Source organism: Onychostoma macrolepis, chromosome 25 (assembly GCF_012432095.1).
Source record: "Onychostoma macrolepis isolate SWU-2019 chromosome 25, ASM1243209v1, whole genome shotgun sequence".
Taxonomy (NCBI): Eukaryota; Metazoa; Chordata; class Actinopteri; order Cypriniformes; family Cyprinidae; genus Onychostoma; species Onychostoma macrolepis.
This window is the reverse complement of record NC_081179.1, coordinates 24,855,630-24,873,331: the sequence shown is the minus strand read 5'-3', so window position 1 is coordinate 24,873,331 and position 17,702 is coordinate 24,855,630. Positions and strand designations below refer to the sequence as shown.

Below are 17,702 nucleotides of genomic sequence, written 5' to 3'. Positions count from 1 at the left end.
CCAATAAAAATACGCAACTGTGCCAATAAATTTATGCAGCTGGCAATAAAACAGGCAAAATTATCAAAATAAATAAATAAAATCTGAAAAGGACAAAATGTCCAAAAGGTCGCACAAGGGTTAATTATATATATATATACACATATGCCATTATTTATTTATTTATATATATATATATATATATATATATATATATATATATATATATATATGCAACTTACTTTCTTTGATGCCACTAGATGCCAAAATGTACCAGAAAAAATAAACTTTCAAATAACAGCTTCTAAACAAGAATTATTGCATTATAAATGAAGCGAGTAAAATTGTACTTTTTGCATCTACAAGTGTCATTTTGAGTTTCCTTTGCAAAACAGGCTTTATAAAACACATTAACCACAGAATCCTATTTTACTATGTGCCATAAGCACTTTTCTTGATTGATGATTGAATTGTTTCATTTTTATGTTTTTAAGTAGTAATATACAAAATGGCACAAACAAATTTTTGTACGACTCTTTATCACTGTGTGAACACATAGCTACCACTGCTGTGGTAACTCTGACAGTAATAATCTCCTGTATCTTCAGTCTGGACTCCACTGATGGTGAGAGTGAAATCAGTTCTGGTTCCGCTGCCACTGAATCTAGATGGAGTTCCAGTGTAACGCTGTGTTGCAGCATATATGAGGAGTTTAGGAGCTTCTCCAGGTTTCTGCTGATACCAGGACATACAAGTATATGAACCTGTACAAGCATTGCTCACTTCTGTGTTTGTTTTGCAGTTTATAGTGACTGATTCACCAATCTGAACTGTTTTAACAGAAGGAGTCTGAGTCACAGTCACCTGTCCACTGAAACCTAGAAACATAATTAGACTTAGAAAGAGCAGGATCTATGTGTAACATTCACTGATGTTAATAATATGATATAATATTTAACTTTAACAGTTTTATGAAAACCTTACCCTGTATATACATGCACAGAGTCCAGATGAGGATGAGGATGTTGTTCATTGTAGTTGTTTTGTCTTGTGTGATGATGAAGATTGTGTTGTGTTCTGCTCTCAGTCATGAAGTGTTAAACTCACAGCACTATAAACACTCTCATGCAAAGTGTCTGTATGTAAATGCTCTTCACACACAGAACAGGCAGCTGTCAGTCTCAGACCGCAGATGAATTTCATGCGTTCATGTTCTACAAAACATTCAAAGCTTTAATACTTTAATACTTTCAAAGCTTAGACACTGAACTACAGACAATGAGTGTTTTTATTATCCCCCCCCCCCCCACATATTATATTTGTTTTTATTATATACAGTGTTTTTGTTGTTGTTGTTTGTGTGTTAAAGAACAGCGGTAACACTTTACAATAACAGTACATGAATTATCATGTACTAATACCTTAATTAATAATTACTTGACTATGAACTAATGAAGAGTTAAGACATGTATTAATCAAGAACTAATGAAGAACTAACTTAACTACGACATGAGTCATATGAATTACCTCATGAATAACACCACCTTAATTACATGTTAGTTCCTGCATGTTAGTTAATGTATTAATTAACACTTTGGGGTAAACTAAATCAAACATGCTCTAGAAGAAAGATTCATGAAAATAGCACACTGCAAAATTGTTTATCAATTTTCCACCTGCAGCTATGTCACAAACATCAGTGAATGACAGTGGATTTCTTGCAATATTTATGTTTAACCAACTCATCCAACGCACAATGATGCATTCATAATTAAAACAACTTCATCTCATCCTGTTTGGAGTGATTCCACTGCTGCCCTCCTACAATAATGTATTCATTAAGCAGATGCGATTTTCCAAATTAAAATCAGTGTTAGCATAGAGATGATGGTTATGTTATGGATTGGTTTACTGTCTTTATATCATAATAATGCACTGAAATCAGACGTTTGTCTTGAGTTCTTGCTCTTCTTTTGGGCCACTATTGCTCCTTCAAAATGTTAACATTCCTCCAACCGTTCAGTTCCTTCTCCATCCAAATGCAGCCACATGACCTCTGCTCTTCTACTTTTTACAAACCACCAAAAACACCAAATATCTGATTTAGATGAGCTGAATATGTATAAAACATGTGTAATTGATAACTTTTTAAAGATGTGCCCTCCAAGACAAGTCATGACATGATACATTGACAACTCATGAATTCATGTTAAGTTATAAGTAATTAATAATGAGTTAATAATATTGTGCCCCCCCAAGTAAAGTCAGGGCATTATGATACATTAACAAGTCATGAATTAATGTTAAGTTAATGATGAGTTAATGATATTGTGCCCCCCCAAGTAAAGTCATGACATTATGATACATTAACAAGGCATGAATTAATGTTAAGTTAATGATGAGTTAATGATATTGTGCCCCCCCAAGTAAAGTCATGGCATTATGATACATTAACAAGGCATGAATTAATGTTAAGTTAATGATGAGTTAATGATATTGTGCCCCCCCCAAGTAAAGTCATGACATTATGATACATTAACAAGTCATGAATTAATGTTAAGTTAATGATGAGTTAATGATATTGTGCCCCAAGTAAAGTCATGACATTATGATACATTAACAAGGCATGAATTAATGTTAAGTTAATGATGAGTTAATTATATTGTGCCCCCCCAAGTAAAGTCATGACATTATGATACATTAACAAGTCATGAATTAATGTTAAGTTAATGATGAGTTAATGATATTGTGCCCCAAGTAAAGTCATGGCATTATGATACATTAACAAGTCATGAATTAATGTTAAGTTAATGATGAGTTAATGATATTGTGCCCCAAGTAAAGTCATGACATTATGATACATTAACAAGGCATGAATTAATGTTAAGTTAATGATGAGTTAATTATATTGTGCCCCCCCAAGTAAAGTCATGACATTATGATACATTAACAAGTCATGAATTAATGTTAAGTTAATGATGAGTTAATGATATTGTGCCCCAAGTAAAGTCATGACATTATGATACATTAACAAGTCATGAATTAATGTTAAGTTAATGATGAGTTAATGATATTGTGCCCCAAGTAAAGTCATGACATTATGATACATTAACAAGGCATGAATTAATGTTAAGTTAATGATGAGTTAATTATATTGTGCCCCCCCAAGTAAAGTCATGACATTATGATACATTAACAAGGCATGAATTAATGTTAAGTTAATGATGAGTTAATGATATTGTGCCCCCCCAAGTAAAGTCATGACATTATGATACATTAACAAGGCATGAATTAATGTTAAGTTAATGATGAGTTAGTAATATTGAAATGATAACATTTCGTTTTATTGTGTGATTTCTGCTGCCGGCTCGTTTCCAATAATAGGCCTACAAGTTAAACAAGACTTAACTTTAAACCTTAAAATAAATAACATTTTAAATGGTTTAACCTTTACTTGTCATTAAATGTTTACTTTGTTTGCCATGGGCCACAAAAGGCGTAATCTCCGACATGCTGTGACTGACAATAGAACTATAAAAAAAACACCAAAACCGCAACATAATTACGAAATGAAACAATTTTATTCGTGCGCTGTAATCCAGATCTTCAGAATCCATACGACTGCGAGGAACAGACCCAAATCCAAGCCTTTATTCGACGATCTTCATCTCCATCCCGAGCAGCGAGTCCAGCGACCATAAACAGCAAAGCCCGTGCTGACTGACGCGTTCGTTACAAATTCAAATGTTGCAGCTTCAAACGACAGGTTTTACGGCAGGATAATCGAACGCTCATTGGCTCTCGCCCATAGACATAATATACGTAGACGCCTCATGACATGCTGGAACGTATTCCAGCGTCGCCGCCATATTGCTTGGGTCTCCTCGCTCTACGATAGCAGCGGAGTCAACGGAGAGCGAGCAATTTATGCCCGTATTTTGTGCAGTTTACTGTTGCAATAACCCGTGCAGATACCAGATCGCGTGGGATTACCTTTCACAAGTAAGATTGAACAATAATTTTGGTTATTTTACCATTTATAATATTATGTCATCATAACTAACGTTACTTATGTGTAACATTATTACAGCAGGAACTGGTACTCTCTCATTATCTCTTGCTGTTTTTTTTTTTCTGTTCTTCAACGTTCAGAGGATGTGTTCTTACTCGGGGACATCATTTCATGCTTGTGTCATTTGTGGTCAGTGGCGCCTGCAGGTGTACGGCTGGACGCACTGTGTGTACCATGAGCGCTCAGACTGACCTGAGATTTGCCCCGCAAACATTTCAGCAGTAGATTATAGCCGTATTTCTATCGACTATCTACCCGTAAAATTTATAGTGAAAAGTTCTTTAAAATCATCTGGATTAAAGTAATTTTTACAGCTGTTTTTAAAGCATTTTGCTGCATGGATAAAAAAATAGGCTAATAAATAATTCACATATCATGCAGCAGTGGCGGCTGATGATGGAAAAAGTAGGGGGGCTGAGGGACAATGTGGTTTTAAAATTGTATTTTAACAATTGAACAATTTCTGCTGTTTATTTATTACATTAACACCAAAGTAATGATTTAAAACAAATAGCATCTAATGTAATTATTAAAGTATGAATTTAGAATGTCCTTGTAGATTTCAAATATTGTTCTTTCAAAGACAGAAAGATGTGCCAATTTGAGATTCATTGGAAACCAAGTCATACAAGCTGAACTTATAATTGCTGTAATTTGCGTCAATATTCAATAAACACAAAGAGGTAAATAGTCGCTGTTATTACATGGAGTAACCACTAGATGAAGAAGACTGTGCATTACCAATTGTAATGGTGAGCAAGTCAATAAAAAATGCTATACATTGTCTCCAGTGTTCACATCATGAATCGTATAGCAAACCACCTCTAAGACAGACAAAAAAAACCCCATCAAAATCCTCCAAGCGAGACACAACAGCATCCTTGATGCACTCAGCATCAAATCAAATTTCAGGCAGTTGTCCATATGCATCTTTGTGTGTTCGTGTTTTTTTATTTTTTCCGAAAAATGTTTCATGTCCTGAACACCGTTTTCACACCAGGCTCGATCGGTCGCTGCAGTTTTAAAAAGCAAACAAGGGAAGCAAAACAGCAAGTTAGTTACTCCGCAGCCGGTTAGCCACGGCTTCCTAGTGTACCATGTCCGCGAAAAGCCTCTAGTATAAGACGCTTCCTTGTCTTTCACCTGCTGTCTGATGTTAATTTGTGGCTGGTCCGCTCCCATTTCTTTTATTTTTTGTTTTTCAGCCAGTGGTCTTCTTTCAAACGGAGTTTGAAGAAGAGATTGCACGGTCTCTTTCTCGTGTGACGCCGGCGCCATTGTCAACTCGAATCTCACTGCCACGTGACCACACCAAACTCATGTTATTCTCCGATGGGCGCAGAGGCAAAGCGCCCATCGGAGAATTATTACTGCGCATCACTGATTGGTTGAATTGATCATATTTAGTGACGTTTTATAGCATATCAGCGCTCCATTGGTTAGATAGCGTGGGCGCCCTTTCTCGGCGCCCCGAGCATAAAACTACACATTTATGATGTTATGCGGCACATGATGAAGCTGGCAGACAAAATTTTTTATACAGTTTTATACGTTTTAAAGTAGTAATTTAAAGCTTTCTATAGATATATTTATCATATTTGTGACTCAATTCGTTTCAGTTCATCATTGTGAAGCGCTCCTGTTCAAGACGAGACGGCAAGCGCATGTTTTCCTATTTATTTTAATAAAAGCACAATGTTTTTTTATATTGTGAATGCACACAAATAAAAGTAGACCCTTTACAGTTCCGAATGATGTATTACTCTTACCTTTATGAGCAAACATTATGGCGTATTTTAAGTTGTTTCCACTATTATTTTAAGTTCTTTTCACACGTGTGTGTGTTTGAGTGTGTGCGTGAGAGACAGAGAGAGAGAGAAATAAATTCAAATGAACAATCAATCTTGTTTCTTTATTAAAATATAAAATTCATTCATTTATCAATATGCCATAGCCTACCATATGTCTTTGTTAAAGAGCATAATACAAAGTCTTTTAGCATGAAAGCACGTATTTTTTAATGTGTGACAGCGTCTAAATCTAAAAAACTAAATCTCTGCAGTTTGTAACAAACCAAACCGTGTGAAAATCCGGTAAAAATTCGGGGAGTTATGATTATTGTAGTTGGGGATACACATTCCTCAGTAGAAATTAATGCAGGGGGGGGGCGCATTGGAGACCCATCCAAGATGGCGGCCGCGCTGTACGTCAGCTCCAATAGGCAGCGTCAGTCTATGAGGCGTCTACGTATATTATGTCTATGCTCTCGCCTGCCCAGTGTTGCCAACTTAGCGGCTTTGTCGCTAGATTTAGCGACTTTTCAGACCCCCTAGCGACTTTTTTTCCAAAAAAGCGACTAGCGACAAATCTAGCGACTTCTTGGACAAACCTTAGCGAGGCTCTGTGATCGCCGGACTGCCGCAACGGCGCGAGGTCAGCGTACACACCTCTTTCTCTGCATCTGCTCTGTTCAGCGAGCGGCTGAGAGGAGCAGCGTTCAGTTAAAATAGATATTATGTTGTTTCTCTAATTTTACATGCAAATATAGCCGATATCACAGCACAGAAATTGTCTCGTCTTTTGTGTATTTGATTTAATCAGAAGACGGCTCAATTATAAATCAGGATTTTTGTGCAGATTTTGTCTTGAAAGGGAGATGTAACGTTAGTCTTAAAGGGCAGCGTTTCAGTCACTATTTCATATTTTATTCTTTTGTCTGACATCAGAAACAGTAAAATATATAAATGAAAACAGTTATTATTAATTTGGCTGCATTAAAATACAGTATGTGAGCACAGAGAGACAAACAATGTAAAAGGCAATACAACGTGATGACGTCATGAATATGCTAATTAGCGTATGACGTCATTTAGCGACATTTAGCGACTTTTCAAACTGGCTTTAGCTACTTTCCATTGAAAGAAGTTGGCAACACTGCGCCTGCCTTCGTCACAGATCGCGACATGCCGTGTTTCTGGTGAGGTGTGTATTTGAATGATGCTAGCACACGCACGCTTTCACTGTCATGTTATCTGTCTGTCATGTTTTTCTTCTACTGTACAGAAATAGCTATGTTTAGGTGTAGATGTAGGAGTGGAATTAGCGATTATAAAAACTTTTAATGCTATATTGTTACTAAAATGGTTATTTTCTTGCATGTTTATAAAATGTTTAGGTTTGGAGGTAGGTTAACCCTCTAAGCGCCAAAGTCGCAAAATTGCGACAAGACGTCATACTTCATTAAACAGACTGTAGTTCCTAATATGGTGTAGTATCTCATTTGTATTCCCTACCACTAGATGGCAGACATGTAGTACTTCGATTCTAGACCAAAATTGTTCGAGGAAATAGCAGAGCAAGTGAGCTATCGTGTCATTGATGCGGAAGCAGTTCAGTTCTTAGCGTCTGAGTAAATTGTGAGATTTGTGAGAGAAAATCGCCAAATGGCTAATAAAAAGTTGTACTGTGAGGACGTATTGCAAATGTTATTCGCCTATTCTGACTCTGAAGGGGAATATTTGCCTTTGGAAATGACGATCGGCCATCTAATGATCGCGCATCTCCTGGTACATCTTCACATGCGCAATGGCGCCGCCGTAAATGGCGAGAGTGTTCACAAAGCACCATCAAGTGATAATTTCGAGCCTTGCCCAACGGGGATGAGGGTGGCAGGGGTGGACGTGGTCTTAGTGTCCATATGAGAGGCATCGCGTTGCTGATGGTCGGCCAGATTACGTCTTTTTTTCTGATCGCGCGCGCTCAAAGGGCCGCCGGCAGACAGTACAGGTGCAGTCAGTGAGGGGCAGGTCTGTGCGCTGTGCCATGCAATGAGAGGTACATACTCTCAAGAACTATAAACTGTCACCTAGATACCTGATTGGGCAGATAGCTGGTCAACTGATAAAAAAAATAGGTACATGTAGTTTACTATGGCACAGTAATATAGTAATAATTTACTACTTTCTCCTGTTTTACTGTTGATTTCCTCTTTTCATGATCATTTTGAATGAGGATAAAAAGACAAAAAAAAAAAAAAAAACATGCAAATAAGTTCAAACATCTATTCAATATCTATTATTTCCTGAATATCACTGATGAACTGATCAAAAAGTAGGCTACTGTTCACATGCGTTTTACACATAGTATAGTAATATAGTAATAATTTAGTACTTTCTCCTGTTTTATTATTGGTTTCCTCTTTTCCTGATCATGTGGAATGAGGATAAAAGACAAAAAAACCTAAAAAACATGCAAATAAGTTCAAATATCAATTCAATATCTACTATTTCCTGAATATTATGAAATTCAAGAGGACCGCCCCCTGATGACATCATAACATGCAAATTAGATGAGTATATTTACACCCCACATAAACTTTAGGTCATGCCCAACATTTTTCTAATTTACAGTAGATCTCTATCTTTAAACCCTTTCAAGCTACAAGCTTTTGAAATCTTGATGTCAAAATCCAGCATTTTTTCAAAAAAACCCTGGCGCCTAAAGGGTTAAGAGGTCTAAAAGTCTAAATCACTTATTGATAAAATGATAAAAATGCATTGATAAGAATATCTTAATGAAATAAAAACAATATTACTAACTCATCATTAACTTAACATTAATTCATGACTTGTTAATATATCATAATGTCATGACTTTACTTGGGGGGGCACAATATTATTAACTCATCATTAATTACTTATAACTTAACATGAATTCATGAGTTGTCAATGTATCATGTCATGACTTGTCTTGGAGGGCACATCTTTAAAAAGTTATCAATTACACATGTTTTATACATATTCAGCTCATCTAAATCAGATATTTGGTGTTTTTTGGTGGTTTGTAAAAAAGTGGAAGAGCAGAGGTCATGTGGCTGCATTTGGATGGAGAAGGAACTGAACGGTAGGAGGAAGGTTAACATTTTGAAGGAGCAATAGTGGCCCAAAAGAAGAGCAAGAACTCAAGACAAACGTCTGATTTCAGGGCATTATTATGATATAAAGACAGTAAACCAATCCATAACATAACCATCATCTCTATGCTAACACTGATTTTAATTTGGAAAATTGCATCTGCTTAATGAATACATTATTGTAGGAGGGCAGCAGTGGAATCACTCCAAACAGGATGAGATGAAGTTGTTTTTAATTATGAATGCATCATTGTGCGTTGGATGAGTTAGGTTAAACATAAATATTGCAAGAAATCCACTGTCATTCACTGATGTTTGTGACATAGCTGCAGGTGGAAAATTGATAAACAATTTTGCAGTGTGCTATTTTCATGAATCTTTCTTCTAGAGCATGTTTGATTTAGTTTACCCCAAAGTGTTAATTAATACATTAACTAACATGCAGGAACTAACATGTAATTAAGGTGGTGTTATTCATGAGGTAATTCATATGACTCATGTCGTAGTTAAGTTAGTTCTTCATTAGTTCTTGATTAATACATGTCTTAACTCTTCATTAGTTCATAGTCAAGTAATTATTAATTAAGGTATTAGTACATGATAATTCATGTACTGTTATTGTAAAGTGTTACCAACATAACTGTTCTCTGCGCAGCACTGATCTCTCTGCTCTACAACACCACATGCATTACTGCATCTAACTAGATCTAACACAAGAGTCAAGAGTAAGGAGCCCAACTAAAGCAAACACTGATCTCCATGATGCTGTCATCATTTTAACCAATAAAACATCAACATCTGATCCTCTGTAATTCTCAATAACAGCAGATGTTCATCACTAATGCACAATCATCATTTAATCAGTCACTTAATTATCTCATTAACTTTAACTCTTTGAGGACTTGGTATTTGACTTGTGACTTGAAAGGAATGTCTTGGTTCCTCCTCTGGTGAAATCAGCTGCTGAGTTCATGGGTGGAACAAACATATGGCAGGACTTTTACTTTCTGACCCCTGGATTGTCCGCCTCTGGAAGTGACACAAAGACTTAACTGGCTGAACACCAACTGTTAAAATAAACTACAGTGCATAAAACAAATGTTTGCTATATTTAGTAAATAAATTAATATTTAATGTCATTAGAAAATTTGTAATTTAACATTATTGTCATTGCATTGTTTGTGTCACCCGCCTCATATCAGCAGCTGCAGTATCTCTCAGCTGTATCAGTGCAGTCACTGTGACTCTGACTGACGGAGGTTTTTGTATGACTCTTTATCACTGTGTGAACACATATTTACTGTTGATGTAATGGTAACTCTGACAGTAATAATCTCCTGTATCTTCAGTCTGGACTCCACTGATGGTCAGAGAGAAATCAGTGTCAGATCCACTGCCACTGAATCTAGATGGAGTTCCTGAATAAAGGCTTCTTATGTCATAAATGAGGAGTTTAGGAGCTTCTCCAGGTTTCTGCTGATACCAAGACACACAGTCACTACAGCCAGAAATCGGCTGACTGGTTTTACAGCTGATCGTAACAGTTTCTCCTTGTTTGATGGATTTTATTTCTGGATTCTGAGTCACTGTCACTTGTCCCCAGATCTCTGAAATAAGACAATTTAGACATTTAGTGGTTTATGGACTGTACATAAGATTTGTATAATGTAATTTAGTACAAAATATTTACCCTGAATGCAGAGAGTCAGAGTCCAGATGATGATGATGTTGTTCATTGTTGTTGTTTTGTCTTGTGTGATGATGAAGATTGTGTTGTGTTCTGCTCTCAGTCATGAAGTGTTAAACTCACAGCACTATAAATACTCTCAGAGCACTGAAGCATGTGCTGACGATTCAAAGAAGGGGGCAGGTTTACAACAGATTGAGCTGCTAACAAACCCATATTAACTAATGTTATGTCGTCCATGCAGTTGGTTTTGTTTTAATGTGCTGGTGATGTGGAAATATGAGCGGAATGAGACACGACAAGAGGATCTTTTCCAAGAGTTTACTGAACTTCTTGAACAATGCAGTCACACAGTGCACTCACCAAGAGTACAAGTTGCATATACACACAGTTTGTATGTCGTTGTTGCCGTTGATCGGTGCTCTTGCTCCGACACAGAACGGCAGATTTTCTAACCGTGTGATGAGCTGCGAGCAACCTCCAAAAGAATTTAATGAAAGACAATTTTACTAAAGATTGATTAGTGTGCTTGAGAAATGTTTGATTCATCTGCATTTTTTTGTGAACAAAAGAGGTCAAAGGTCACCTCAGAGGTCACAGATCATCAAATATATTTCTTTAAAAAGTGTTATATCAGCACATGACAACAGAATAAATGAGAACTATTGGATATAAAGTCAAACTGAATTATGTCTATTGAAAATGAGAGGACAAAACTTCGTCTGGTTATGAAAAGTACATTGTTCTTCAAGCTTACATTTCAAAAGGATTTTGTGCAAAAGTGTTTTGTTATTCCTTTTTAAAAAAATAATTGAACTAAAACTAAATGACTGAGTGTGTCATCATCTGAGGTGTTTCTACTATCAGTGTGTTGAAGTGTTTCTCTCTCTGCTGGAGTTTGTGTTCACTCGAGTGGAATAGAGGTTTTTGTACGACTGTATGATTATAACATATATATGAAATGTCATAAAAATCCATAATCACAAACCAAGGAGCAGTTGTTCTGAATTGTAAGTGTGTAAGAATGTAAATATTTCTGAGGGTCAAATGTAAAGCATCACGTCCAGACAGCAGAAGTGACTGAATGCAGTCTGTTCAGTTTGATTGACGGATCATATATTACACCTAAAACATGATGATCATATTAAAATACTGAGTCATTCTCTTCCGAAATACAAGATTGATGTTGATTTTCATGACATTGTGTTTATATGAGCAGCTGCAGTATCTCTCAGCTGTATCAGTGCAGTCACTGTGACTCTGACTGACGGAGGTTTTTGTACGACTCTTTATCACTGTGTGAACACATAGCTACCACTGCTGTGGAAACTCACACAGTAATAATCTCCTGTATCTTCAGTCTGGACTCCACTGATGGTGAGAGTGAAATCAGTTCTGGTTCCGCTGCCACTGAATCTAGATGGAGTTCCAGTGTTACGCTGTGTTGCATAATATATGAGGAGTTTAGGAGCTTCTCCAGGTTTCTGCTGATACCAGGACATACAAGTATATGAACCTGTACAAGCATTGCTCACTTCTGTGTTTGTTTTGCAGTTTATAGTGACTGATTCACCAATCTGAACTGTTTTAACAGAAGGAGTCTGAGTCACAGTCACCTGTCCACTGAAACCTAGAAACATAATTAGACTTAGAAAGAGCAGGATCTATGTGTAACATTCACTGATGTTAATAATATGATATAATATTTAACTTTAACATTTTTATGAAAACCTTACCCTGTATATACACGCACAGAGTCCAGATGAGGATGATGATGTTGTTCATTGTAGTTGTTTTGTCTTGTGATGATGAAGATTGTGTTGTGTTCTGCTCTCAGTCATGAAGTGTTAAACACAGCACTATAAACACTCTCATGCAAAGTGTCTGTATGTAAATGCTCTTCACACACAGAACAGGCAGCTGTCAGTCTCAGACCGCAGATGAATTTCATGCGTTCATGTTCTACAAAACATTCAAAGCTTTAATACTTTAATACTTTCAAAGCTTAGACACTGAACTACAGACAATGAGTGTTTTTATTATTTTTCCCCCACATATTATATTTGTTTTTATTATATGCAGCGTTTTGTTGTTGTAGTTGTTGTTGTTTGTGTGTTAAAGAACAGGTTGGTTGGATACTTCACAGTGTTACAGTTTATCTGGAAAGATCTCTCTGCAGTATAAGATACTGTATATGAGAGGGAAAAAAAAACATTTATTCAATTAAATCTCAAAAATGTTACATTAATGGAAAATTAAATTGTCATGAAATTCATGAAAACTGATTTGAAATTAAAAACTCTTTTATTAAAAATAATGTAGATAATTCTTACTTAATTCTTACTCAGCTAATTCTGAAGCTGCTTGTTGTGATCAGAGAAATAAAGGCCAAACATAGTTGATCTTTTGAGTTAACAGTTGTTCTCTGATTTTTTCTAGAAAATGTGAAATCTAGCAAGTGATATACAGTGATATCACACCCTCCGTCTCTTCTCAACTCCACCAGAAGCACCTGAACACTGATTGTTTTCAGGTGTACAGGTGCTGGTCATATAATTAGAATATCATCAAAAAGTTGATTTATTTCACTAATTCCATTCAAAAAGTGAAACTTGTATATTATATTCATTCATTACACACAGACTGATATATTTCAAATGTTTATTTCTTTTAATTTTGATGATTAGAGCTTACAGCTCATGAAAGTCAAAAATCAGTATCTCAAAATATTAGAATATTACTTAAGACCAATACAAAGAAAGGATTTTTAGAAATCTTGGCCAACTGAAAAGTATGAAAATGAAAAGTATGAGCATGTACAGCACTCAATACTTAGTTGGGGCTCCTTTTGCCTGAATTACTGCAGCAATGCGGCGTGGCATGGAGTCGATCAGTCTGTGGCACTGCTCAGGTGTTATGAGAGCCCAGGTTGCTCTGATAGTGGCCTTCAGCTCTTCTGCATTGTTGGGTCTGGTGTCTCTCATCTTCCTCTTGACAATACCCCATAGATTATCTATGGGGTTCAGGTCAGGCGAGTTTGCAGGCCAATCAAGCACAGTAACACCATGGTCATTGAACCAGCTTTTGGTACCTTTGGCAGTGTGGGCAGGTGCCAAGTCCTGCTGGAAAATGAAATCAGCATCTCCATAAAGCTTGTCAACAGAAGGAAGCATGAAGTGCTCTAAAATTTCCTGGTAGATGGCTGCGTTGACTGTGGACATCAGAAAACACAGTGGACCAACACCAGCAGATGACATGGCAGCCCAAATCATCACTGACTGTGGAAACTTCACACTGGACTTCAAGCAACATGCATTCTGTGCCTCTCCACTCTTCCTTCAGACTCTGGGACCTTGATTTCCAAATTAAATGTAAAATTTACTTTCATCTGAAAAGAGGATTTTGGCCCACTGAGCAACAGTCCAGTTCTTTTTCTTCACAGCCCAGGTGAGATGCTTCTGACGTTGTCTCTGGTTCAGAAGTGGCTTGGTAGCCCTTTTCCTGAAGACGTCTGAGCGTGGTGACTCTTGATGCACTGACTCCAGCTTCAGTTCACTCCTTGTGAAGCTCTCACAAGTGTTTGAATCAGCTTTGCTTGACTGTATTCTCAAGCTTGCAGTCATCCCTGTCGCTTGTGCACCTTTTCCTACCCAAATTCTTCCTTCCAGTCATCTTTGCATTTAATATGCTTTGATACAGCACTCTGTAAACAGCCACACCTTTCAGTAATGACCCTCTGTGACTTACCCTCTTTGTGGAGGGTGTCAATGTTCGTCTTCTGGATCATTGCCAAGTTAGCAGTCTTCCCCATTATTGTGATTTCAAAGAACAAGAGATATTCAGAATTTATACTGTAGGGATGGTAATTTATTCAAACTCAAATGTAAATATTCTAATATTTTGAGATACTGATTTTTGACTTTCATGAGCTGTAAGCTCTAATCATCAAAATTAAAAGAAATAAACATTTGAAATATATCAGTCTGTGTGTAATGAATGAATATAATATACAAGTTTCACTTTTTGAATGGAATTAGTGAAATAAATCAACTTTTTGATGATATTCTAATTATATGACCAGCACCTGTATCTCATCAGACTAATTAATATTGCCTATTTAAACCCGACTGCTTCTTCACTCATGCTGCGTCCAATAACTAAATACTTCTGTAATATATAGTATTTGAAAAACAGTAGGTGAAAAGTACCTGGTGGTGATGGGAAGAAAAAAATAAATAAAAATGATTCACTGTTTTGAAGCATTCACCTGAAGTCAGACACAGCATCACTGTGAAATATTACTTGTTTTACACTGCAATTCTGAGCAGACTAGTATGTGAGCGGAGCGCGGTGTGATATTAAATGGAGGGAGGAGCGGATTCTTTAAAAGTCGGAGCGTCGTGGTTTTCACTCGCTCCAAGAGCGCTCCACCACCGCTCCGTCACGAGTACAATTCATGCTAAAGCAAGAATTCACATGTTAAACATATTTATCTAGCTTGATAGAGAAGGATCACTCAAATCAGAAAGAAAGTGAAAGCTATGATGACGTGAGCGAGAAGTTATACTTCAAGGAATTTGTTTGTCCTTCTAGATTCTGAATATTTTCAGAAGAAGCATATGATTTAAACAAGTACTACAACACTTATTCACACGCAGTCGCTCTCTCAATAATGCATCAAACAAATGTAATCTTACAGTGCTACTTCATCTGTGTCTGATTTCAAATGAGCAGAAATCTGTAAGAAATGCAGTGATCTGTAGGTAAAATAACTGACGAAAATGTACTGTTATTTTCATGACAAACTAAATTTGCACTGCAAAAAGCAGCAGTTATGCCTTTTAATGCTGACAACCATGTTATTAGCTCAGCATCAGGTAGGAAAAAGTTTGCACGCTAGTGTTATGACCTTCAGTCATTTGTCTGTTGTTTCTTTGCTGCCCTCTTGTGTTCTTTTTGTGTATGTCTATATTTGTTTTCAGGAAGGCGGTTCTTGGAGTTAATTGGATGGAGGTGGCGATTGGTTCTTATCCTTGCCTGACTTGGATGAAGGATTCCCCTAAAATGCTGATCGAGGCCTCTTGTGCCATATACTTCTCGCCGTTCACGTTGTACCATAGTGTCGCGCAGTTGTGTGTGTGTGTGCGTGTGCGTGTGCGTGCGTCTGTCTGTGTGCGTGCGTCTGTCTGTGTGCGTGTGCGTCTGTCTGTGTCTGTGTAGCTGTGTCCGAAACCACTCCCTATCCACTATATAGTGCACTATATCGGGTGTCAGACATTTTGTAGTGCTGTCCGAATTCTGAGTGAACGACTTCATTCCCTACATTCGTTCACTACTTTTTACCCACAATGCATTCTGATTTCGAGTGTACAACCGATGTACACTCGCTGAAGCACTATTTCCCACAATCCAATGCGGAGAACCGACGAGCTGTTAGAGCGAGGGGCAGGCCCTGGACCCTGAGGCAGGCTATAATGCCTATATGGTGACTTACAATGGGGTGGAGGTTTCGGAGGAAAAGGCTCTTAAAGCTAGTGTCTTCCTCCATCCCAGGTTCACTGCGAGCTCCGAAGTAAGCTCGTCGAAGTCTGTGGTAGTAATCACGGGGAGTTTCATGACGGCCCTGTTCGATGGCTAAGGCAACGATCAGTCCGTGTTCAAATTCTGGATCTGAGAATTCCTTTATGATAACTTGTTTAAGCTGCTGGTAGTCCGATTGGATGTGTCCTGGCTGTCGAGCCAGGAAGCGTCGCACTTCTGGGCTACAGGTGATCCAGAGTAAATAGAGTCTATCTTGGTGGTTCACACTGGTCCACGACTGCAGGAAAAAGTCAATCTCTCTTAAGTAAGCGTAAACATCCTGTTCTCCTGCAAGTTCTGGCGTGAATGCAGGGATGTTTCTGGCCATTCGGTTGAGGTCTTTGAGTGTCACTCCCTGTGCTGTTTCAGGGCTCGCCTGAATAAATCCCTTTCCTTCTGCAGCTGCAGAGGTTTTCAGGAAGCTGACTTGTGAAATGTCAGGCAGAAGGCTTTGGCTCCCCTCTTCGTATCTGTGTACAGGAGTGAGGGGATTTGCACTGCTGGCTGTGTGACGTGCAGCAGGGTGCCTTTTATTTGAATACATGCACAGCCGGTAGGACTGTTTCAGTTCTCTCTGAACCATGTCAAGCTCCTCTTTAATGCTGCAGAATTGCTGAGTCAGAGTTTGGACTTCAGCTCTGGCTGCATGTAGATGGCCTTCTAAGGCATTAGTTCTGGTGTCCCTCTCATTAAGTTCCACATACGCTGTTTTTAGCAGTGTCTTTGTGTGAAACAATTCTCTTTCCAGGTCCTGTCTGGTGGCTTTTTCACACTGCGCTTGGTGACCAGCAGCTGTTAGAGCCTCTTGAAGACTGGTGATTTCCTTCTGTTGTGCCATTCTGTAAGGTTCTTTACATCCGTTCTGTGCCTTCTCTCGCTGAGCGGGTGTCAGTTCCCTGTAGGACTCTGTGACTTGCAGCTTCAGTTCATTTACCTCCTGTCTGAGGTCCAGGAGATCGTGGACCAAGGAGGAGATGATGCTGGTCGGTTCCTGGTGGTTCAGGCTGGGTGTCAGGTGTCCACTTGTGTCACAGTCTCGCTGTTCCTTTCTCTGCCATTGCAGGTTGTTGGCTGCTTTAGGCTGAAGGATGTCCATCACCGTGCTCTGCCGGGTTTTCAGGTGGTCCTGGTGAGCTGGCAGGGCTGGATGTCTGTGGAATGTCTGAGACACACTGGCACACTTGGGAGAACACCAGAGAGAGAGAGGCAGAAGGCAAGTGCAAGTACATACAGAGGTGTTAGGCTATCTGTATGGGGAACGGCTCTGTAGGCCGTGTAAGGTGTGAATAGCTGGTGAGGGGCAGCTAGTGAGGTAGGGTGCTAAGAACGCAAGGAGAGGGTTTCAGTAACGAAACGTTGACGAGGCTGTAAGCAGGGGTCAGCTAATGACCGGCTATACGTGTGGTCAAACTATTACTCAAAGCACTGATGGTTAACAGGTTTGGTCACTATGAAGGTATCAAATAAACAAA

At 38.1% G+C, this 17,702-nt stretch overlaps 2 gene segments (V, D, J or C); one reads left to right on the top strand and one right to left on the bottom strand.

Moving 5' to 3' along the window:
- Nucleotides 1-17,702, top strand: part of LOC131534753 (Ig kappa chain V-III region MOPC 63-like) — a 274,184-nt gene that overhangs the window by 218,261 nt on the left and 38,221 nt on the right.
- Nucleotides 10,242-10,720, bottom strand: LOC131534781 (immunoglobulin kappa variable 1D-13-like). The segment is given in 2 exon segments: nucleotides 10,242-10,570; nucleotides 10,654-10,720. Coding segments are annotated over 2 exon segments (375 nt in total).